Source organism: Phoenix dactylifera, chromosome 11 (assembly GCF_009389715.1).
Source record: "Phoenix dactylifera cultivar Barhee BC4 chromosome 11, palm_55x_up_171113_PBpolish2nd_filt_p, whole genome shotgun sequence".
Taxonomy (NCBI): Eukaryota; Viridiplantae; Streptophyta; class Magnoliopsida; order Arecales; family Arecaceae; genus Phoenix; species Phoenix dactylifera.
In genome coordinates this window covers 251,714-276,104 of record NC_052402.1, presented here as the reverse complement: position 1 = coordinate 276,104, position 24,391 = coordinate 251,714, and the positions used below count along the sequence as shown (strand labels likewise).

At 47.1% G+C, this 24,391-nt stretch overlaps 2 protein-coding genes across 3 annotated transcripts in view; both read left to right on the top strand.

Annotated features, from left to right (window-relative positions):
• Positions 1 to 24,391, top strand: part of LOC103708951 (integrin-linked protein kinase 1-like) — a 31,044-nt gene that overhangs the window by 1,104 nt on the left and 5,549 nt on the right. Inside the window, exons 1-8 of one of the 2 annotated variants that reach the window (XM_039131151.1) lie at positions 664 to 1,261; positions 2,931 to 3,005; positions 3,125 to 3,220; positions 7,849 to 7,934; positions 8,068 to 8,188; positions 22,987 to 23,066; positions 23,246 to 23,308; positions 23,441 to 23,559. In XM_039131151.1, coding sequence (XP_038987079.1) covers positions 941 to 1,261; positions 2,931 to 3,005; positions 3,125 to 3,220; positions 7,849 to 7,934; positions 8,068 to 8,188; positions 22,987 to 23,066; positions 23,246 to 23,308; positions 23,441 to 23,559 — 961 coding nt within the window. In that variant the 5' untranslated portion in view covers positions 664 to 940. Of the gene's footprint in view, positions 1 to 663; positions 1,262 to 2,930; positions 3,006 to 3,124; positions 3,221 to 7,848; positions 7,935 to 8,067; positions 8,189 to 22,986; positions 23,067 to 23,245; positions 23,309 to 23,440; positions 23,560 to 24,391 lie in introns of those variants that run through there. The other variant, XM_039131152.1, reaches the window with a different exon arrangement.
• Positions 9,840 to 13,005, top strand: LOC120112301. The gene is made up of 2 exons (XM_039131150.1): positions 9,840 to 11,493; positions 11,566 to 13,005. The coding sequence occupies exons 1-2, from the start codon at positions 10,135 to 10,137 to the stop codon at positions 12,136 to 12,138; spliced, it is 1,932 nt and encodes a 643-aa protein (XP_038987078.1). The 5' UTR covers positions 9,840 to 10,134; the 3' UTR covers positions 12,139 to 13,005.

Here is a 24,391-nt window from a genome sequence, read left to right as displayed (position 1 = left end):
TTCGATGGCAGCAGGTCGGCGGATAGAGTATATGAAGAAGTTGGATTTGTGATCAAAGACCATCAGAGTACACTAGTAGGGGCAGGAGGTTGGTGCACTCCCGGGGTGACGGCTATTGAGGTGGAGCTTCAAGCAGTATGGGAGAGCATCTTCTATACGAGGAGAGTACTGAATGCAGACAAGATATACCTGAAGGGGGACTGCTCTACGGTGATCGATTGAATACGGAGAGTGGACCGATACGAGGACGGCCACCCACTGATTCATGAGACTCGCAAACTGGATAGAGGTTTGGCTTTTTTCCAGACAGCGCATGTGTATCGGGAGGCGAATAGAGTCGCGGATTGGGTCGCTTCCTACGTAGCTTGTCACTCTGGAGAGCTCTTTTGGACTAGTATCACAGAGGTTCCCCTTTCTTATATCATTTGGTTGCTTCTAACCTGGCAGGTTGTTAGTGTATGGACAATTTTAATGCCCTTTTTTTTAAATAAAAATAAAAAAAAAATCGGGCCGCCAAAGCCTAAAGTCATGTATATCCGGCGGGTCCCACCGGCCAGTCGCAGTCGCACAGGTCATGCCTACGAAACTTCCAACCCACGCTTCCTTCAAAGTTTCGCCCTTCCTTCCCCGTGCCATCTCTTGAATGATACGGTTCTATTTCGCTTTCAAGTTCCAACTGTCGCCAGTGAAGACTGAAGCGCCATTTCGTTTTGCCCCTTATTACTTTATTATTAGTTTATTAATCCCTTCGCGTCTCAAATTTCTGAAGTCCGAACTCCGCCCGGCCGTTTTACCCTCCTTCTCCATTCCTCTCCGAAAAAAAAGAAAACCCGGGCTTAGAATAAAAGAACCCTTATCAACCCTCTTCCCCTTCTAGGGTTTAAGGCTCCAATCCCCAGCGCTCCGGATTCGAAACCCTTCCAGGGCAGAAGCTTTGGGCATGGAGTCCAAGTCCACGGGGCGCTTCACCTTGGGAAAGCAGTCCTCCCTCGCGCCGGAGCGCGACGGGGAGCCGGGGGCTGTCGACGGGCTGGATGTCCCGGAGGAGATCGAATCCGGCATCCGCCTCATGTTCCTCGCCAACGAGGGTGACGTGGCCGGGATCCGGGAACTCCTGGCGTCAGGGGTCGACGTGAACTTTAGGGACATCGATAGGCGGACGGCGCTCCACGTCGCCGCATGCCAGGGGCTTCCCGATGTTGTTCAATTGCTGCTTGAGAACGGCGCTAAGGTGGACCCGGAAGATCGGTGGGGCAGTACGGTATTCGTGCTTCACTTCTTTCTTTTATCGTTGCGGTTTCTTAAGGTTTCCGTTTTCTTTCCACTTTCTCTCCAATTCCTGATGAGTTGGTGGAGAGCTGGGTTTTAGATTGTTTTCTTTGTGGCCTTTAAATCGTTTTCTTTAAAGATGTACGGAAAAATCGCTGTCTTTTAAGAAGCGCAATTAAAAAAGAATGATATTGATGGTTTTGAACTCTGTTTCTGGTCTTGATTTGCGATAGAAATATTATAAAAAGCAGGTTTGTTGGGAGTGCGGAAAAATGATTTTCCAGCAGTCATCAAAGCGGTCAAATCATGGTTTAGTGATTCGTCTGAAAAAATATATTTGATTTCTTGGAGGTTCAATTTGTCGATTTGAAACGAATGGGTATGATACAATTGTGATTTGCACAAAATCATAATCAATTATATTGGTTCTTATTAAGGGTAGATTTTAGGTTTTTTTTTTGCGCTCCCTAGTTTTATATAAATTGTTTGATGAGTTGTGAGTATAACAATCTAGGATCTCACCCAAAATGGCTAGCTAGAAGGTATTATTTTGGTTCCTTGATATTGTACAGATATTCCAGATCTACCCAGCGAATAACCGATATGGGATTAAACATATGCTCGCATAGGTCCTCATATGTGCTCTCCATTTAAGCTCTAGCGAAGCCAGACTGAAGGTTCAAATTTATTCAAATCTAGTCACAAGCACCACGATTGGCTCGTAGTCAGCCTCTATAAATCCGTGTTGTAGTGTCCCCTAGTCTACATAGATCATGAGCTAGGTCCACTCTAATACCATTTGTAACCTCATCCAAAAAGGCTAGTCGAAAGATATTATTTGGGTTCTTTGATCCTATATAAGTATCCAAGGTCTACCCAGCAAAGAACCGATGTGAGACTAAACACACGTCCTCACGAGTCCTATCATACTTTCCTATGCAAGTTCTGACATTCTCGTCAGGTTAAGAGTTCAAATCCATTCAAATCTAATCATAAACACCACGATCGGCCTGTGGTTAACCTCCATGAACCTGTGCTACACTGTCCTATAGTCCATAAAGGCTATAGGCCGAGTCCACTCCGATACCATTTGTCACAAGCTACAATCTCATCCAAAATGGCTAGCTAGAAGATATTATTTAGGTTTCTTGATCCTGTACAAGTACCTAAGATCTACCCAACGAATAATTGATGTGGGACTAAACACATGCTTGCACAGGTCCTCACATGTTCCCTCCGTTTAAGTCCTGGCAACCTCGCCAGACTAACAGTTCAAATTCATTTAAATCTAGTCACAAGCACCACGATCAGCTCGTAATCAGCCTCCATGAACTCGTGTTGCAATGTTCCCTAGTCCATATAGGTCATAAGCCAGGCCCGCTTTGATACCATAAAATGTCATGCCCCAGATCCGAAGTATGATATGGCCGTGCTATTGTAAGGTATTTCCCACAATAACACGAAACCCACAATAAAAAAAATTCATCAAAAAATCATAGAATAATAAAATTAGTCTAATTCCATCTGTAGGCATCTTTTCCTTTCCTTTCTCTTTGCAGCACATAAACTGACACAAACTGTTTTCTTCTGATTAGTGCAACACATATGGATCAATTAAACTCAGTTTAGGCAGATTTTTTTAACTATTGTTTCATCAACAGCCACTTGCAGATGCAATACACTACAAAAATCATGAAGTGATCAAGCTATTGGAAAAGCATGGCGCTAAGCTTCCGGTGTGTATTTCAGGCTTTGTCAATTTGTTTGGCTTGGATGAGATGATCGGGCAATTGGATATTGTTCGTTTTTCATGAACTATTATATTACTTATTTTTTTCGTCTTAAATTTATATAGATTGCTCCAATGCACGTTAAGAATTACCGGGAAGTTCCAGAATATGAGATAGACCCCAGTGAACTTGATTTCACAAACAGTGTCGATATAACTAAGGTAAACTTCCCTTGCTTTTTCCATGACTATCTTTTTGTCCTGATCTTGTTTGATTTTTTTTATAGTATTTTTTTTCTTTGCTTTTCTGGTAATGTTTCAATCAATGGTTGAACTAGATTAGCAGTAAACATTGTTTTTTTCATTTTTTTTGGTGGGATGAAGTAGGCATTGCTATTGTATAAAATTAACAGTTAATTTTTGACTCCTTGCTTGTGTTCTTTTTTGCAACTTTACATTGGAATTCAATTTTGCCTTCTAGCATATTCTTTCTCATTGCGCAATCACTCATGTGTATATGTTTGTATATTGGGTGCATATCTTCCCAGGTATTTGCACCAAGCATTTTTAAATTTTTCACATTGGTGCAGGATCCTGATATGGACTACTGAGATAGACACATGTATACATAAATCAATTAATTATTCTTCTAAAAATAAACAATATAAGTGGGAAAAAAGAAAAAGACTTCTAGGATAGCAGTGCCGTATTATGTCATTAATAAGGCTGCTAGAAAGATATCAAAATCTACTTTTCCAAAAATCTAGTGAAAATCAATAGTTTCATTTTGGTTGAGATCTTGGTTTATATCAGTATCAGATTTCCCTTGATTTGAATATATCAAAAATTGGCCTCTATTATCTTAGAAGATGTAAATTGACAAGCCATGCGATATCAGTTGATATGATATCGATCAAGGTTCATTGTCTCGATACCGGATCCTGTACTAGTACCATCGTATTACAGTGTCAGTTTGCGGTATGGTATGAGACAACGAGACGTACCAAGTATTGGTACGGTACGAGACTGCATACCAGTTCAGTAGCAGTACAATATGGTTTGCTCGGTACGGTACAGTACTGACCGCTACGGTAAATCTCGATATTGATAAATTGACTAACATTTGCTATCAACTTTTACTTCCTTAAATGGATATTTTAATTAACAAGCCCCAAAATCAATGCCTTAAAATAATTGCTACATATCGGCCAAGGTTTTGGTTTCTCGGTCCTAAATAGTGGCTAAGATCTTGGAAAAAATCATGGATCTTTCCAAATTTCTCCACTTTGCATCTCAGTCGATGTAAACCGAGATTTCAACATCATCTTGGTCTCAGTTGGTGAAAATTAAGGCAATGGTAGAAAGTAGCCTTTTTTCCCCACAAATATTAGGTAGCATTATTAAAGCGATAACTTTAGTGTAATGTAGGGGGCATTGGAATTGAATATTTTAGAAAATATTTGAGCTTGAATATAAGGTGCGTTTTTAACTTTTAGTTATAGTTACCAATTCAATTATAAAACAACTTATCTTACCTTTCTAGAATTAATAAAAAAATATTTTACTATTCAACATAAGTCGGTATCTATACAGGGCACATCATATCTATTGTTTTTTTGTATTTGCCTCTAGTGACCAGTAATCTTCAGTTATTGGAACCAATTTTGTCATCAAATTTTGTTTTCCTTGTAATGGACTATTTCAATCGATTTGTTGATGTGTGATAGAAGATACTTGATTTTGTTGATGTGCCAAAAAAGTCTACATTAATAAATTGAGATACAAAGGGCCATTGCTTGGTGCAGTGGTAACAGGCTTGAGCTGACAAGTGCAATGGTATGTATTCAAGTCCTATGCAGTCATTTTGTGCAAAAATTGCTAAAGGGCAGGTCTCTCCCTGTCCACCCCTCTTAGGACCTAGATTGCCGGGATTTAATTGGGTTATGGAAATAATTTTATGAGACATGAGTGGCCTATCCGTTGAGGCTATATGGAGAAAAATTATCAAAGGTCAGGTTTGAATTTAGAAAATGAGTAGCCACATGTTACGTGCACCCAACAACATCCTCAGAATGAGCTCAATGCTGGTTTGGTAGTGAACTGCCAATAGCAAAATTCACATTTTGGCTCGAAAAAAACACCCCAACCTCATGAATTGCATGAAATGACCCAGATTGCATCCAATCTAGGGTATGCATGATGGCCTTTGAATTTTGTATTGATTGATACAAAGCCAAAATAGGGTGGTCTGCATCATGTTATTATGTAGGTCAGGACAATAATTAGTTATTCAATACTCTCAACTCTTCTCACTTTTCCAAATTGACCATCCCTACTCCGTCTGTTCACTCTCCTTTAATGCTGTTATTTAGGGGTAATGGATCTGGTCAAGCCCGTATTTGACGTTCCCTAGAATGCAATCTTGGTTTTGAAAAACCGAGATTGCCTTGGGTGAGTGACCAAGATCAAGATGAATGGAGATCTTGGTTTATCTTGACTGATATGGAAATTAGGAAAATTTGGAAAGAGCCAAGATTTTCTGATTTCTCTGTCAACATTTTAGGACTGAGGTATCGAAATCTTGGCTGATATAGCAAATCCAACATCGGCAACTATGTTGAACCATTGATTTTGAAATCAATACCAACTATGCTGAAGCATTGATTTTGATATTAATTATTGAAAAAAACATGTTTGGAGAGGTAAAAAGGTGACTGAAATATATTGGCTGATATGTTTATGTTAATATTAGTTGAGATCTTGAAATTTATCAGTTTATATTGGCTGAGATGGTACAGGCTGAGATTTCCTAAATATCATATCAAGGCATACCGGTACCAATACTAACTAAGATCTTGGATGAGATGAAAACCGTGAGTGCAATCCAAATCAGTTCATGCAGAGGATTTGGCTGAATCTAAATTTTGGAGCTAGGACAGAGCTTTCAAATTGTTTTAGGCCCAATTTGGCAAAACTTTTGGGGTGCCAGAAAGCCCTTTTTTGCCCTCTAACAACACTTTCGGATGGTATAATGATGTTTGGTAAAAAAACATGGAAGCTAATTTGCTTTAATAAAATTTTTGTAGTGGCCAAAATACCTACGAACAAATCTCATAATTACCTCCATAATATCATATCATATCACTTCATATTATATTATTATAGTATAAATATATTTATTATATTATATTATTACATTATATTATTATAATAATATAATAATACATTACTATATTATAGTATATGATATCATATCATATTGTTATACTATAAATATAATATTGTATTACATTACAATATTATATCACATTATATTACACTATAATAATATGATATTGTGGAATAATATTTTAATATATAATAATATGTAATATTATATCAATACATTGTATTATACTCTACTGTATAATACCATATAGTGTTCTTTATTGTTATTTTATCATACCAAGAGCACTTTCTTAGTTTGGCTACCAAACATAAGTTAAAGTTTTACAATACTTTAAAAATATAGTTACCAAATAGCAAACAACTTATTGTAAAAGCTCTACTTCTCAGAAGCTCTATGTAATATCCCAGGATCTCACCCAAAAAGGCTAGCCGGAAGGTGTTAATTGGGTTCCTTGATCATATATAAGTATCTAAAATCTACCCAACGAGTAACCGATGTAGGACTAAACACACGCCCGCACGGGTCCTCACATACTCTTTCCGTTTAAGCCCTGACGTCTTTGTCAGGCTAAGCGTTCAAATCTATTCAAATCTAATCAAAAGCACTACGATCGGCTCATAATCAACCCCAATGGATTCGTGTTACAGTGTTCCTAGTCCACATGGATTATGAACCGGGTCCGCTCTGATACCATTTGTAATAATTTATGACTTCACCCAAAAGGCTAGCTGGAAGGTATTATTTGGCTTCCTTGATCCTGTATAAGTACCCAAAATCTATCCAGCGAATGACCGATGTAGGACTAAACACACGCCCGCACGGTCCTCACACTCTACTTCTCAGAAGCTCTACTTCCAAAAACTCTATTTTCAAAAGCTCCAAAAGCTCTACTACTAAAGGCAATCTCAAACTGAGCCTTAATGATTTGAACAAGTGAAGTCTCATCTAGCTAAAACGGGTGCTGTTTTACCTATACCCGATCTGGCTCCAGGATATGTAGCTCCAAATTGCGATCTAAATCATATCCAAATTGGGTTGCTCTAATAAGTAATAATACGGTTCTAATAAGGAATAATACAGTGAATTGAACATCTTATAGCCTCTAAACTAATAACTTGATATCGCCTTATTAGTTTCACGAGATCTGTTGTTTGTGCAAAGAGAAATGTTTTAGCGGCATAATCTTGTGACAACCAAAAAATCTCATTATAAAAAATTTGCATGGTTGATGATAAGTTCTTTTATTGTTGGCAAGTATTTTTTCAGTTGAAAACAGGACAATTGGAGGGCTACACTTCCAGAGTTAAGACAGTTATGTAACTTTTTCTGTGAGATTTCTGTGTTATGCTAGCAATACTGAATTGCAAAATTTGTTTATTGAGCTTTGATTCCTTTAATTTTAGATTAAAAATCTCATTGTTGCATTATATATTCTCTTTAGTTTTGTTGGTTTAAAAGGATGTGATATTTGTATACTTTCTGAATCCTGTGCTTAGGGTTTTCCTAATTTACCATACAAGAGATTTTTTTCGCAACCAAACAATGATGATGCAGCCAATCGCTGAGGACCTGTTTCCTAGTTACTGAACTGTTTGCAATAACAATTGTTGAAATGTTGATATTAGATGTTTCTTTATTAAGTTTCTTTATTATATGAATTTGGTTTCTTCGTTTTTTTCAGGGAACATTTCGTGTAGCAACATGGCGTGGAATTCAAGTCGCAGTTAAAAAGCTTGACGAAGATGTAATTACTGACGAGGATAAAATGTTGGTTGGTCCTACACTGTCTACATATTTTGATGCTTGCTTCTTATCAACATATCTACTTGCCATCTATTTTTCCTTTTCATCCTGTACCATTTTCCATCTGACATCGTTAACCTATCTATGAATTTTGCAGAAGAGCATTTAGGGATGAGCTTGCATTGCTTCAGCAAATACGGCATCCAAATGTAGTCCAGTTTCTGGGTGCCGTCACTCAAAGTAGTCCTATGATGATAGTCACAGAATATTTGCCCAAGGTGGTTGCTAAATCTCTGAATGTCATTCTGCTTGGATAATGAAAATTACTCAACTTTGTCCTTGTTAAACTTAAGTAGCTTAAAATATTATTTCTTTCTATGTGAAGCTTTTTTCTGTATAATTATCAGTATCTGCCTATTTAGCAATCTTACTGTTGCTGGAAATTGGACCCGGGGGCCGCCGTGAAGCCGGGGAAGGAGGAGCTCCGCTGCTGCAGGGGGCGGACGGCGGTGCGCCGGCTGGCTGCGTCCTCCGCTGCGGGGGGGTGTGCAAGTCCTGCAAAGAAAACCGGTGGCCGGGCTCCCCGGCGCCGGCCCTCCGATGCCTAAGTCAGAGGGGGCAAGTATGTGGAGAAGAGCAGGGGAGAGAGTATGTGGAGAAGACAAAGAGAATCCCGTGTTCAATTGTGTCTGTGCTGTTTTCTTCCTTTTTCCCCCGGTCTAGGAGGGTTCTCTCCAGCTCCGGGTTTTTTTCTGCTTTTTTGGTCCTCTCTCCCTTTTCCCTCCAGGTTTCTTTTTATAGGAGGATTTTTGTTACCTGGGAGGTGACAGGAGGTTTGTCCTGTTTTGTAATAATTGGGCACGATTTGGCCCATTAATGGCGTAATGGAGAACGGGACCGGATCAGACCGGAATCAGGGAGTTGTCACGGTCGATCGGACCTGTTGGAGTGGTTGAACCGCCGGCTGTGGTGGGCCTGGGGTCCGTGGATGGTAAGTGCATTTATTACCGAATGAACCGGCGGTCAGGGAGAGCCATACGTTCTGATGGTTCAGTGATCCGGAGATCGTCTTGGGCCGTGTTCATTAAATGCCTGAGTGCATCGGAGACTTGAGGGAGTCTCATGCATTAATGGCAGGTCGTGCCGAACGCCTGAGGAGATCTTATGCCTTGATGGCTTGGAGATAGTGGCAGGTCGCAAGCCGTAGGAGTTGTCAAGTCCCTTGGACTTTAGGCGGAGGTTGAACATTTGGTTAAGGCATCGGCTCGGCAAGGGTGCCGAGCCGAGCTGATCGCCCAATGGGGCGCCCTGTGGCGGGGCTGCTTTGAGTACTCCTGGTCGGCGCCCTTTAGGCGAGCACCTTCTAGCAGAGCGCCTCGGCGCTGTCTTTGGTCGGCACTTTCTAACCGAGCAGCTTATTTTGGTTGGGCACCTCTTGGCGCGCACTCTGGTCGGCGCCTTCTAGTCGAGCGCCTTCCTGGTCGGCATCCTTTGGCCGAGCAGCTTTCTGGTCGGCGATCTTTGGCCGAGCAGCTCTCCGTTCGGCACTCTTTGGCCGAGCAACTTTCCGGCTGGCGCTCTTCGGCCGAGCAGCTCTCTGGTCGGCACTCTCTGACCGAGCAGCTTTCCGGTCGGCGCTCTTTGGCTGAGCGCCTCCGTGGATGTATGACTTGGGGTTTTTCCCCCAACACTACCCCCCGACTTCCGAGTTCCAGTTGGCTACCAGCTGGAGCGCGGGAAGTAGCTTTAGTTGGGTCATTACGAATTCCGAAAATTTCGATTTACTGCGCGTTTTGAATTATCGGAAGCTTCGAGGTGCCTTTAATAGGCGGCGTCTCTTCCTTCCCGAAAAGCCTCATTATTCGGACACTTTTTGCGAAGCGTCCTCGCGTCGTGGGCTCATGATGGGGCCGCACGATCTTCGATTGCGGACGCCTTTCCGCACGATCCGATGGGGCGCTTCGATGTTCGAAGCGCTAGCCCTAATTAAATGCGTCGTTCTGTCTTTTAGACCGACACGTGTTATCATCTAACCGGGACGCAGCGTTTTCTTCGCTGATCCGGGCCGTTGGGGAGGTCTATATAAACTCTCCCCCGGCCCCCTGTCCTCTTTCTATTGCCTTCTGCTTCCAGCTTCCTATTCTCCCAGCCTTCCTCAGACCGAAGTCCCTTTTCTCCGGCATCTTTCCCAGGTCCCCCTTCTTTTTGATTTCCCTCTCTTGTAATGGGTTCGTTGCCTAGCGAAGTAGTATCCACCATGAGTGTCCTGGAGGTCGAGATGACCGAAGAGTGGTTTTTTCCTCTTCACGGGTTCCGTTTGGAACCCGCCAGGCGAAGGGATCGGGTAACCGATCCTCCGGTAGGCTGGATCGGAGTGCACTCGGAGTCACTCTGGGCCGGCCTCCGATTTCCTCTTCACAGCTTTGTGAATGAGTTGCTGGCGGTATGCCAGTTGGTTCCGGCGCAACTCACTCCAAACGCTTGGAGGACAGTGATGGGTTTCCTGTCACTGTGTTTACTACAGGGGATTCCTACCTCTGTCAACGTCTTCCGGCGACTTTTTATTTTCAAGTCGAACTCGGGAGACGGGGAGTGGCTCTACATCGCCCTCCGGGTGGGTCGGCCACTTTTTCATGGTGCCCCCTCATCCATTCATGGTTGGAAGGAGAAATTCTTCTTCCTGGGTTCTGAACGGTCCTGGGGGTTTGACCCCAGGTGGAGGCCGGCCCAACTTAAATCCATCAACAGGCTCCCCCAGCTTTCTCCGCGTGAGCAGGAGATCTTCGATACCATCCGCAGCCTTGGGGACGGGATTTTGCTGAACGGCCTCATTAGCGAGGACGCCCTGGTGAACGTGGGCTTGAGCTCGGCACGTCCTCAGGGTAAGGATAGTTACAGCAACTTCTTATTTCCTTATTGTTCTAATGTTCTAATTTTGCTTATCTTTGCAGACATCGCAAAAATGGTGACCAAGAGCGAAGTCCTTTACGCCCGCTTCCAGAAGAGGGCGGCCGAACTCTCAGGAGAACCGACCGAGCCGAGGAAGAAAGCAAAGACCTCGGCGAAGACCTCGACGACCACAACAGTTGAGGCGCGCGCTTCTCGCCCCGTGCGCCCTGAGGCTGGTCGGGGAGAGGGCGTGGGCTCTGGCGGAGCCACGATGGCACTTCCGTGTCCGGTGCCGATTTCGCAAGTCCCTGGTCGGCAAGAAGCTCCAAATTCCGACCAGGGAGGGAGGACCTCAACAGATCTGGCGCTCGCACGCCCCACCTCTACCACGCAGCGGTCCGGTCAGCCGTCTACTCGACCCCAATTCCCCAGCTCTGAGCCGGGGAATAGCCAAGAAGCAACGGGGTCGGCCGCACCCAGGCCAGCTGAGGCCGGTCTGGCGGGTTCTTCGGGTCCTCAGGAGCGGGTGCCTTACGCTCCTGGATGGGCTTTTTTCGAGGGCGACTCGGCCCTCGATAATGCACAAGTGGCGCGCGAAGTTCTTCGGGTCGCGCTGCTCCCGGCCGACCAGGCCAAAATTCGGTCCATGAACTACGGCGAGTTCATGGACTCCGCTATTTGCTCTTCCATCCGAGTAAGTCAGCTTTTATCTCTGTGCAAATTTGTGTTTCGGCTTAAAACTGTTTCTTACATGTCCCTCTTGCAGCGCCTCCACGAGACCGAGACGATGATTCACATCATCCAGGACTATCGGGACCGGGCCCGAAGGCATCAAAGGGGGCGCGAGGAGGCCGAAACAAAGTTCCTCGCGTCTGAGGCCGAGCAGAAAGTGCTTCAAGCGAAGCTATGGGCGGCCGAAGACGAGGTTCGGACTCTGGTCGCCGAACTTGAAGAGGAGAAGGGCGCGCACTCTTTGACTATGTCTGAAGTGCGCGCCGCGGAGGCCCGCCGGACGGAGGCCGAATCGTCGCTCGCTATACGCGAGCAGGAGGTGGGGGAGGCTCGAATAAAGGTCCGAGATCTCGAGATCCGTCTACTTGACGTGCAATCTCTGCTCGCCGGATCGCGAGAGAGAAATAAAGATTTTGGAGCGGAAGGCCGCCTACCACGAGGCTCGAGAGAAGGAGGCCCGGGAGCAGGCCCAGGACGCCGTCAAGCTCTTCCGCGAATCGGAAGAGTTTCGCGACTTGATGGAAGAGGAAGGCGTCAATGGTCTCATCCAGGGCTTCCAGGACTTCCGCAATCAGTTGCGGCGACTTCTCCCAGATTTCGACCTTAGCCTGCTTCAACCAGGCGCTGGGGTCGAAAACCCAGAAGCGGAGGCGGAGGTAGAGGTTCCAACCTCTGGCGGGACCGACCAGGAGGGTCAAGCTGAAGAAGGCGAGATCGCTCTCGAGGTCACCGAGGCAGCTCCCAAAGCCACCGTGGGGGCCTCGGCCGCAGAAGAGCCAACTGTTCCTGAAGTCGCCGGGCCTGAGCCCTTGGTGTAGTTTTCCCCTTTTTCCTATCTTCTTTTTCTTTTTTGTAAGCCGGAGCGGCCTCTATACTTTGTTAAGGCCGGGTCCGAGCTCTTGTACTAGGCCTCCGGGCTTTTTGAAATGAATATTCATTTGTGTGGAAACTCGTCTATTGTAGTTTAAGTTTCTCTGCTCGGATCTGTTTTAGGTTCCGAGGATATGGGCTCTAGGGCCTGAGCTTTTCCCGCCACAGGGTTTTGAGTTAGAGTTTGGCTTGCCGAGCTCCATTGCTCGGTTCTTCGACTAATGGTGTAGCAACGCTTGTGCTTATACCAAGGGTTTGGGCTCGGAACGTTTTTCCGAGCCTAGTCCAGAATTCGACTAAGCCCTAGGGCGGTCGTTAGGACTTGGGACTTCTTAATGCGGCGAATTTCGAATCCGAGCCTCGGGTTGCCGGGGCGAACCGGATTCTTTTCTTACAAATGGACTGCATACCCGTCAGCCCGTGACGGGGATTCACCGGACTTGCAACAATGTGTCGGTGTCATGAGCATCCAATAATGGGTAATGTAAAAACCACTCCGTTTTTGGAGGGCGTCGACAGAGAAATCCATCGATGAAGGAACGAGCCGAGCTCGTTGGTTGAAGCTGGTAAAGAATGAGCCGAGCTCGTTTGGCCAATAAAGACAACATCCCAACGTATCGGGGCATCCCGATGAACCGGGGCGTCTTGACGTCTCGAGGCATCCCGGCCGAGGTCGGGGTAGGAGCACGAGCCGAGCTCGTCCGGTCAGAGGACCGCTATTCAACAATCGATGGAGCACGAGCCGAGCTCGTCCGGTCAGAGAGGACCGCTACTCAATAAATGGAGCACGAGCCGAGCTCGTCCGGTCAGAGAGGACCGCTATTCAACAATCGATGGAGCACGAGCCGAGCTCGTCCGGTCAGAGAGGACCGCTACTCAATAGTCGATGGAGCACGAGCCGAGCTCGTCCGGTCAGAGAGGACCGCTACTCAATAATCGATGGAGCACGAGCCGAGCTCGTCCGGTCAGAGAGGACCGCTACTCAATAGTCGATGGAGCACGAGCCGAGCTCGTCCGGTCAGAGAGGACCGCTACTCAATAAATGGAGCACGAGCCGAGCTCGTCCGGTCAGAGAACCGCTACTCAACAATCGATGGAGCACGAGCCGAGCTCGTCCGGTCAGAGAGGACCGCTACTCAATAGTCGATGGAGCACGAGCCGAGCTCGTCCGGTCAGAGAGGACCGCTACTCAATAGTCGATGGAGCACGAGCCGAGCTCGTCCGGTCAGAGAGGACCGCTACTCAATAGTCGATGGAGCACGAGCCGAGCTCGTCCGGTCAGAGAGGACCGCTACTCAATAGTCGATGGAGCACGAGCCGAGCTCGTCCGGTCAGAGAGGACCGCTACTCAATAATCGATGGAGCACGAGCCGAGCTCGTCCGGTCAGAGAGGACCGCTACTCAATAGTCGATGGAGCACGAGCCGAGCTCGTCCGGTCAGAGAGGACCGCTACTCATGTCTCGACGCCTCGAGCTTCCCGGTAATCGGGGCGTCCCGACGTCTCGGGGCATCCTGACCGTGGCCAGGGTAGGAGAACGAGCCGAGCTCGCTGATGGAGAGCGCACCATAAACTCATGGACATCTTCAGGGAGTCCACGCAGGTACTCCATCATCCCGAGGTATCAGGGCATCCCAACCGTGGTTAGGGAAGAAGAATAAACCTGATGCCATGGGATAATCAAGAAAATTGGTGAGCTCGGAATAAGTCCGCAAACCATCAGTTTATCGTGAAATGAAATTCATAGAGTGAAATTCATAGAATGGAATTTAATGGTTGAATAATGAGGGACCCCTTAGGGTTCTACTGGTGGTACACGCGGAGATTTTCAGAGCTCCAGCTCCGCGGAATGGGAGTCCCATTTAGAGACTCCAATTGATAAGCTCCGGGTCGGCGAATGTGCGTGACTCGGTATGGTCCCTCCCAATTCGGGGCCAGCTTCCCTCGCTCAGTTGGTCGGGAGGTTTCAGCTCTTCTTAGGACAAGGTCCCCTGGTCTGAAAGATTTGACTTTGACCCTGGCGTTGTAGTACTGAGCTGTCTTTTGTTGGTACCTCGCCATACGCACTCGGGCGACCTCCCTTGTTTCCTCGATCAGGTCGAGGTTACCTCTGAGCTGCGAAGAGTTGGAGCTAGCATCGTGGTGCTCGACTCTTGGAGAGGGGAGCCCAATCTCTAGTGGAATGACGGCCTCCGTCCCATATGTCAGGTTGAAGGGAGTCTCGCCGGTGGGGACGCGGAACGTAGTCCGGTAAGCCCACAGGACATTGTATAGGTCTTCGACCCATTGTCCTTTGGATTTGTCGAGCCTGGTTTTGAGATCCTGCAAAATAGTACGATTTGTTACCTCGGTTTCTCCGTTTGTCTGAGGATGCGCGACCGAGGTGAAGCGGTGGTCAATGCCAAGCTCGGAGCAGAACTCTCTGAAATGGATGTTGTCGAACTGGCGACCGTTGTCAGAGATAAGGATGCGGGGGAGCCCAAATCTGCAAATGATGGATTTCCAAACGAAATCCCGCATCTTCTGCTCGGTGATCCGGGCGAGGGGCTCAGCTTCCACCCACTTAGTGAAGTAGTCGATGGAGACGACCAGGAACTTCCTTTGCCCGGTGGCCAGAGGAAATGGCCCGAGGATGTCAATTCCCCACTGGGCAAAAGGCCAAGGGGAGCTGATAGAAGTCAAAGGAGCCGAGGGCCGGCGCTGAACATTGGCGTTCCTTTGGCACCGGTCGCATCTTTGGACGAAATCCATAGCATCCTTCTGGAGTGTCGGCCAATAATATCCTTGGCGCAGAATTTTATGGGCCAAGGCTCGTCCTCCCAGATGGTTTCCACAAATTCCTTCGTGGACTTCGCGCAGGGCATAATTAGCTTCCGTTGGGCGAAGGCATCTGAGAAGGGGAGAGGTGAAGGATTTCCGATAGAGCTTTTCCTCGTATAGTATGTATCGGGTGGCGAGGCGCTTGATTCGGCGAGCCTCTCGTACATCAGCAGGGAGGGTTTCGTCTTGCAGATAGCTGGTGAGTCCATCTATCCAGCTTGGCTCGAGCTCGGTGCAGAGGGTCTGCTCGGGCTCGTCTGTGCTGGGCTTTTGGAGATATTCCAGGACTGCCTCTTTGGGAAGCTCGCTCATGCGAGAGGACGCCAGCTTTGATAGCTGGTCGGCCCTGAGATTCTCCGACCTGGCAATATGTTGAATGTGGAAAGAGTCCAAGGTCGAGGCGAGATCCCGTACCTTCTGGAGATACTTCTGCATGGTCGGGTCTCTAGCTTCGAAGTCGCCCACAATTTGGTTGACGACGAGCTGAGAATCACTGAAGGCCTTCAAGTCCTTCACTCCTAGCTCTTTGGCTAGCTTAAGCCCGGCGACGAGCGCTTCATACTCCGCCATATTATTGGAAGCAGAAAACTCGAGGCGCAGGGCCTGCTCGGCGACCACCCCCTCCGGGCTGGTGAGAATAAATCCTGCTCCACTACCCCCCGAGTTTGAAGAGCCATCGACATGTAGAGTCCATGTCAAACTTGGGGTCTGTTCCAACGGTGGCTCAGGTTCAGGCTCGACCTCATCTGGTATGGTGCACTCGGCTATAAAGTCTGCGAGTGCTTGTGCTTTGATCGCCGGTCTGGGCCGGTACTCAATGTCGAATTCCCCGAGCTCAATGGCCCATTTAGTGATCCGACCCGCACGATCTGATCTCTGCAGGATCTGCTTGATCGGCTGGTCAGTCAGCACAGCCACTGTGTGAGCTTGGAAGTAGGGTCGGAGCCTCCGAGCTGAGATGACCAAAGCGTAGGCGGTCTTCTCAAGCTTGGAGTATCGGGTCTCAGCATCCCTTAAGACCCGACTGGTGTAATACACCGGTTTCTGAAGTTTCCCCTCCTCTCGGACCAGGACCGAGCTTACTGCTACAGGGGAGACAGCTAAATACAAGTAGAGGAGCTCACCCTGTTGAGGCTTCGTGAGTAGGGGAGGGGAAGCCAGCAAGTGCTTGAGCTCTTCAAAAGATTGCTGGCACTCGTCCGACCACAAAAAGTTCTTCGGCTTCTTGAGGGCTGCAAAGAATGGAAGGCAGCGCTCGGCTGAGCGGGAGATAAACCTCCCGAGGGCTGCCACTCGGCCCGTGAGCCGCTGTACCTCCTTGACCGTCCTGGGAGGCGTCATCCTTTGGAGGGCTCGGATCTTCTCTGGATTGGCCTCGATTCCTCGTTGTGTAATGATGAAGCCGAGGAATTTGCCGGAGGTGACCCCGAATGCACATTTAGCTGGGTTGAGCTTCATTTGGTACTTTCGGAGTGTGGAGAATGCTTCATTGAGGTCGGCTATGTGGTCTTGCGCCGCCTTGCTTTTCACCAGCATATCATCCACATAGACCTCCATGTTTCGGCCTATTTGGTCTTTGAAGATCCGGCTGACCAGCCTTTGATAAGTCGCCCCGGCATTTTTTAGACCGAATGGCATCACTTTGTAGCAGTAGGTTCCCCCGTTGGTGATGAAGGCTGTCTTTTCCTCGTCTTCTGGCGCCATGCGGATCTGGTTATATCCGGAAAAGGCGTCCATGAATGCTAGCAGCTCGTGACCCGAGGTGGAGTCCACGAGCTGGTCAATGCTGGGAAGTGGAAAGCTGTCCTTCGGGCAGGCTTTATTCAGGTCGGTGTAGTCCACGCACATACGCCACTTTCCGCTAGCTTTTTTGACGAGGACCACATTGGCGAGCCATTCCGGGTAGGATATCTCCCGGATGAAACCGGCTTCAAGGAGCTTGCCGACCTCCTCGGCTGCTGCTCGTTGTCGTTCAGGGGCGGCGCCTCGCTTCTTTTGCCGCACGGGCTTGCAGGTCGGCTTCACCTGAAGTCGGTGGACCATGACCTCCGGGTCTATCCCCGGCATATCTACAGGCGACCAGGCGAAGACATCCATATTGTCCCGTAGGAAGTCGACGAGGCGACTCCTCTCGTTTTCGCCAAGGCCAGAGCCGATCTGCACGGTTAGCTCGGAAAAGTTCTCTCGTAAGGGAACTTGAATTAACAACTCACCAGGCTCTACCCGCTCTTTCTGGGGGTTGACCCGTGCCTCCATAACTTCAGTTGAGGGCTGGTCAGTCGTTGGGGCGGGCACCTCGGCTGGTCGTCTTGCCTCGTGGGTCGCTAGATAGCATCGCCTTGCCACCATTTGGTCCCCTCGGACTTCACCGACTCCCTGGCTGGTGGGGAATCGCATCAGCAGGTGGTGAGTTGAGACCGCTGCTCGGAGGGCGTTGAGTCCTGGCCTTCCAAGGATGGCGTTGTAAACCGAGGGCAGGTGTATCACAAGGAAGCTCATACCCACGGTACTTTCACGAGGGGCGAGCCCGGCTGTGACCAGAAGGTCGATCTCGCCCTCTACTGGGACTGAATCCCCAGTGAATCCAACTAGCGGAGCATTCATCCTCCGTAGCTGTTCTTTTGTCATCCCCATTTTACAATAAGCATCAAAATACAAAACATTCGCCGAGCTTCCATTATCAACCAGGATGCGTTTTACATCAAATTTATTTATGATCATGGAGATGACCATGGCATCATCATGGGGAGTTTCGACTCCCTCTAGATCGTCATCTGAGAAGGAGATGGCTTCAGAGGTGCGCGGGCGCTTCGAGGAGGCTCCTTCCCCTGAGGCTTCCCCAGCCGAGGTCCCTCCTCGGATAGTGTTGATGACGCCGGCGATGGGCCTGTTGGCATTAGAACCTTCAGGCTGTGCTGCTCCTTCGGCTGGCTTCTTCCCTTCACGCCGGCCTTGTACAAACCGATCGAGCACCCCTCGGCGAATGAGTGCTTCGATCTCATTTCGGAGCTGATAACAATCCTCGGTATCATGGCCGTGATCCCGGTGAAAACGGCAATACTTCCGGAGATCACGCCGGATTCTGGTGTCTGGCTTTGGAGGGGGGAGCCGGATGCAATCCCGACTCTCAATCTCCATGAGGATTTCAGCCCGAGGAGCATTGAGGGGAGTATACTCTTCATACCTCCCTTCAGGTGCACGGGCCTGCAGTGGGAACCTCGGGCGGAGTGACCTCTGCTGCGGCGGTCCTCTCAACCGGGGTGGACTTTTCGGGCGGGGCGGATTCTTAGCTCGTCGTGGAGACGGGCTTCTGGGTCGGCTGCGTTCCTCACGGCGCCTCTTCTTGGGGTTCTGCTCGGTCCCGCCCCGCCTGACGGCCACGGCTTCCTCAGCCTTGGCGTACTTCCGGGCTCGAGCGAACATTTCTGTAAGGTCCGCTGGAAAATTCTTCTCAATCGAGAAGAGGAATCTGTAGGACCGGGCTCCAGTCTTCAGCGCCGACATGGCGATTGATTGGTCAAGCTCCCGGACTTCCCATGTTGCGGCGGTGAACCGGTCCAAGTACTCCTTGAAGGATTCTCCCTCCTTTTGTTTGATGTCAAGGAGGGAGTCAGATGTCCGCCGCTGGGGCTGGCTGGCGGCAAAGTTGCCAGCAAATTGTCTGCCGAGCTGCTCAAAGGAAGAGACAGTACTCGGCTTCAGCCCGGTAAACCAAAGCCGGGCTGGTCCTCGGAGTGTCGCCGGGAAAGCCTTGCACATCATGGCTTCCGAGGCTCCTTGTAGGGCCATTAAGACCCGGTAACTCTCCAGGTGGTCAAAGGGATCTGCCTTGCCGTTGTAAGGCTCCACCTGGGGCATCTTGAACCGGAGGGGAACCGGTTCATCTTCAATCTCCTGGGAGAAGGGCGACTTCGTATTGAACTCGAAGTCGCCGTTACGTCCCGATTTTCTCCCGTGGAGTGCCTGGATTTGGCGCTCCAGCTTTTCGACCTTCTTGTCGAGTTCATTATTCTGGAGGATCGCTACAGCGGTTCCTCCGGGTGCAGGTTGCCCTGGAACCGACTCAGCTTCTGAAGGCTGTGGACAGCCTCCGTGATCTCTGACTGGGTGCTCTCTCCAGAGGGAGGCCTGGACTTGAGAGTCCTGACCTCGAAGAGGAAGCCCGCTTGTAGGGGGCTCCGGTTGAACTGGAGCCGGGGGAGGCGGTGCTGCTGGGATGCCCCTGGGTTGCAAGCTTTGGACGGCGGTAGCCAACGCCTGCACTTGCTGCACCAGGGCATCAAATTGTTCCGGTTGAACTTGAGGTGCTGGCTCAACCGGGGGTGGTGAGTTCCGAACGGAACATTCTGGGCTTGGTGGAGGACGTCGAGAGGCGTTGGAAGCCCCTTTGCTTCTTAGCTTCATGGTAGCGAACTCGGTCCCTTCCTCTAGCGCCAACTGTTGCTGGAAATTGGACCCGGGGGCCGCCGTGAAGCCGGGGAAGGAGGAGCTCCGCTGCTGCAGGGGGCGGACGGCGGTGCGCCGGCTGGCTGCGTCCTCTGCTGCGGGGGGGTGTGCAAGTCCTGCAAAGAAAACCGGTGGCCGGGCTCCCCGGCGCCGGCCCTCCGATGCCTAAGTCAGAGGGGGCAAGTATGTGGAGAAGAGCAGGGGAGAGAGTATGTGGAGAAGACAAAGAGAATCCCGTGTTCAATTGTGTCTGTGCTGTTTTCTTCCTTTTTCCCCCGGTCTAGGAGGGTTCTCTCCAGCTCCGGGTTTTTTTCTGCTTTTTTGGTCCTCTCTCCCTTTTCCCTCCAGGTTTTCTTTTATAGGAGGATTTTTGTTACCTGGGAGGTGACAGGAGGTTTGTCTTGTTTTGTAATAATAGGGCACGATTTGGCCCATTAATGGCGTAATGGAGAACGGGACCGGATCAGACCGGAATCAGGGAGTTGTCACGGTCGATCGGACCTGTTGGAGTGGTTGAACCGCCGGCTGTGGTGGGCCTGGGGTCCGTGGATGGTAAGTGCATTTATTACCGAATGAACCGGCGGTCAGGGAGAGCCATACGTTCTGATGGTTCAGTGATCCGGAGATCGTCTTGGGCCGTGTTCATTAAATGCCTGAGTGCATCGGAGACTTGAGGGAGTCTCATGCATTAATGGCAGGTCGTGCCGAACGCCTGAGGAGATCTTATGCCTCGATGGCTTGGAGATAGTGGCAGGTCGCAAGCCGTAGGAGTTGTCAAGTCCCTTGGACTTTAGGCGGAGGTTGAACATTTGGTTAAGGCATCGGCTCGGCAAGGGTGCCGAGCCGAGCTGATCGCCCAATGGGGCGCCCTGTGGCGGGGTTGCTTTGAGTACTCCTGGTCGGCGCCCTTTAGGCGAGCACCTTCTAGCAGAGCGCCTCGGCGCTGTCTTTGGTCGGCACTTTCTAACCGAGCAGCTTATTTTGGTTGGGCACCTCTTGGCGCGCACTCTGGTCGGCGCCTTCTAGTCGAGCGCCTTCCTGGTCGGCATCCTTTGGCCGAGCAGCTTTCTGGTCGGCGATCTTTGGCCGAGCAGCTCTCCGTTCGGCACTCTTTGGCCGAGCAACTTTCCGGCTGGCGCTCTTCGGCCGAGCAGCTCTCTGGTCGGCACTCTCTGACCGAGCAGCTTTCCGGTCGGCGCTCTTTGGCTGAGCGCCTCCGTGGATGTATGACTTGGGGTTTTTCCCCCAACACTTACCTATGACTTTTTAAATGTTATTAAGAAGACCAATTTTTAGTCTGATTGATGATGCTATAGCTACAATACCCTTTGCTTTCAATATGAAGTTATAAATTATAACTTCGTGCCCTATCAGGCAATCAGCATTGTATCCCTTGTATATATTTCTTAGTTGGGGTTATTAGAGGGGATATTCTTTTGTTCATACTGGAAACAAATATAAGGTTCCCCTTTTTTTTGACAGGACATTTGCATTCTTCATCTTAGAGATATTGTCGGTATGCTTATATTTATGCACATAAGTTGGGTATTTAGATTTTTTTTCTGCTAGAAGTGTTGTTGTGGCAATTAGATCTATGATCTTGTTCTAGTAATGATTTATGAGTTGAGAGGAGGACTGCTTTGGAGGGCTCTATAAATTATTTTAGCCAAAAGGACTACATGGAATGCGTTATGAGGAGGATTACAAATGTTACCTTGTTAAAATGGATCCCAAGCAGTACATCAGAGTTCCCTTACATTTTCTTGGACCTGCTATCTAGATACATGGGCAGATTAAAAAAGACTGTTCCAATATGTGACTGGGGTGATTGCTGTGGAGTTACACTTTATTAACATTGTGCATCATTTCCCTACTGCTTAGGTGCCATTTTGCTTCTTTCAGTGTCCATCTTAATTTGCTCATGGTCCTTCTCACGACGGTCAGATATATGTCTTCTATATATCATCTCCAAACTTCGACTGCTTCATGTGTTATTAGGGTCATAACCCCTCCTGATGGCTTTGTATTGTCGAACATCCAGCTGGTGCAAATTGCAACTTAGCATGTATGTCGACTTTAACCACTTATATCTTGGCAGCTACATGACCTCCTTGACCTTCCTTTTGCCTTTCAAGGGATATACAATGAGTTGTGATTGATTCTGGTGGCAAACTCTAGGTATGGATATCTACTTAGAATCTGCAGGGAGGTATTGAATATTCTCTTTATCTGTACATGCGATTTATATGCTTTTTTTATTATGTAATTTATTTTATACATGTCATGTTTACTTAGATATTGTATCTGAACCTCTTTGTGCAGTGACATGCTTATTGGGTATTCTCTTTTAGCATATACAAGTGGCTGCAGGCACTAATGTGATGCTGCATCTACTCCAACATTTGCTTTTCAAGTTTGAAGAACAATTTAACAGTTGATGGCATCCACAAAATTTGCATTAATGATGGGAAATTTCATTGATAATTTTCTTATCTTTCTTGGTTTTCATATTAATTATATGGTTATCTATATCTTTGTTATACGCATCTATGACTTTGTAAAGACCTTATCTCTATAAAATGGGTAACATATTTTAATATTTAGGTCTCTCTGGAATTCGTTACAAAATGCTTCATTTCTTTTCCAAAAATGCAACTCCTTTATCTTTCTGTTGTAGAAGTAATGGTTTTTGCCATATATGGTCCATTATCACAATTACCTGTTTTCCTGAAATGGTGATAGCGTTTGGGAAGGAGAGTGTTTTTGTTATCTATATTTTATGTGCATGACCTTGTGATGGTGTCATCTTGGTGGAATGAGTAATGCTTTCTGTTATCTATATTTCCCACCTTTTCCTTTTTTCATTGTGTGTGCGCACGCGCACATGTGTGCATGTGTGGGCACACACATGCTTGCATGCGTGTTCATGTGACCTTGTTGTTCCAATTCTGTGAGTCTAGTGCTGGTTGGACATCAAGGGCAACTGAAAGATAAGAATTGTTGGAAGGGGTTGTGCAGAAATGACCATAGTGATTTAGTGTTTGTGGCATTAATCATCACTGAAATAGAAAGGCTGGGGGCTGTTTCTCCACAGAAAAATTTCAACACGCATCATTCATGTAAATAGCATGTAAATGTGTGACAAATTTATGGAGAAGGGTAAGTAGGGCCTGCACAAGAAGGGGATGGAATTTCATCAATGTGTCTGTATGCTTAAAATTTCTAATGTGTGTGCATAACTGTAAATCTGTAGATTCGATATCATATCCATTAACTAGTTTGGCTTACTTTTTCTCTAGTTAATTCTTTCTGGGTTCCAGGGTGATCTTTGCTACTTTTTGAAACGAAAGGGAGCTTTAAAGCCAGCATTGGCAGTTCTATTTGCACTTGATATTGCAAGGTTTGTTGACTTTCTCTGTTTTTGTGTTTTGCGCTTCTCAATTAGATACATCGAGAAATATTTTCTAAAAAATGCTCTTTAATTCTGTAACTCATATTAATTTTTTTTACACTTATTAGATTTCATTTACTCTTGAGCGTTTCATGCTTGTTCTAATTTGTGCTCTAAAAATATGCTAGAGGAATGAATTACTTGCATGAGCATAAACCAGAAGCCATCATTCATCGTGATCTTGAGCCTTCGTAAGTGATTACATGTATCATGTTTTTTATATTTTCACTTCTCTTCTTCCTATAAGAGCTGAATTTTTCTTGTGGGATAGTCTGAATAGTCTGAATCTGTTTGAACATGATTTGCCTATTATAAGATAACAGAAATATCTTGCGGGATGATTCCGGGCATTTGAAAGTTGCAGACTTTGGCGTCAGCAAGTTGTTAAAAGTGGCAAAAACTGTTAGAGAGGACAGACCATTGACATGTCAAGACACTGCATGTAAGTGTAGCTGATACCTGTTCTAGCTTTATTTTTATTTTTTTCTACTTCAAATTGCTTTTTGTTGCATTGTCATTGATTTGCACTATTTACGTTTGGAGCTTACAGTATAGATGGACAGAGTTTTGCATTTTAGTAATCCTTCTTCTCCAACTTCAGGGATAAACCTGAATTTTTCGCAACATGCATAAATTAATCAGCCTTGTCAGCTTTTATTTGTTCATCCTATGAAGTGTTATGTAAAATGAAACAGAAGCATGGAAGAGAGAAAACTTTATAAACTGAAAGAGGTATTCTTTGTACATATACCTAGAAGATGTTAGTGCCATCTTTAGACTAATATTCATAATCCATGAGTATGTGTCACTATATGTTTAGTTCATGAGCAGAACTTCATGTGGAAGAGAAGACAAACATGAAAGATGAATGAATCTAGGAGTTGAAATCTCTAGGATGAAAATTCTCTGGGAGATCGTGATAGCACATTGTTTGAATCTTGATTCCAGAAAGTTTTGCTTAATCAGTCAGTTGAGCTGGCTAACTTAACTCATTCTATGGTGTGCGTTGTGCAGACTAGATTATTTAGGCAGAACATCTTAGCTTTTTCTTGATGGTGATATTTGCGAGGAATGTTGTTGAAGAATACCTACATAAATTTTTGGAGCAAGTTTCTGATTTGTTTTTTTAAAATTTCTACTAGATAAATTGTTGCATGAAGTTCTTGTCACACTTCTGCATAACTGGGTTCACCAGTTAAATGCTGTTTAATTGCACCCTTTGTAATATTTTTCTAAATGCGCAGGCTTTGTTTATCATTGCTCTTTTTTAATGA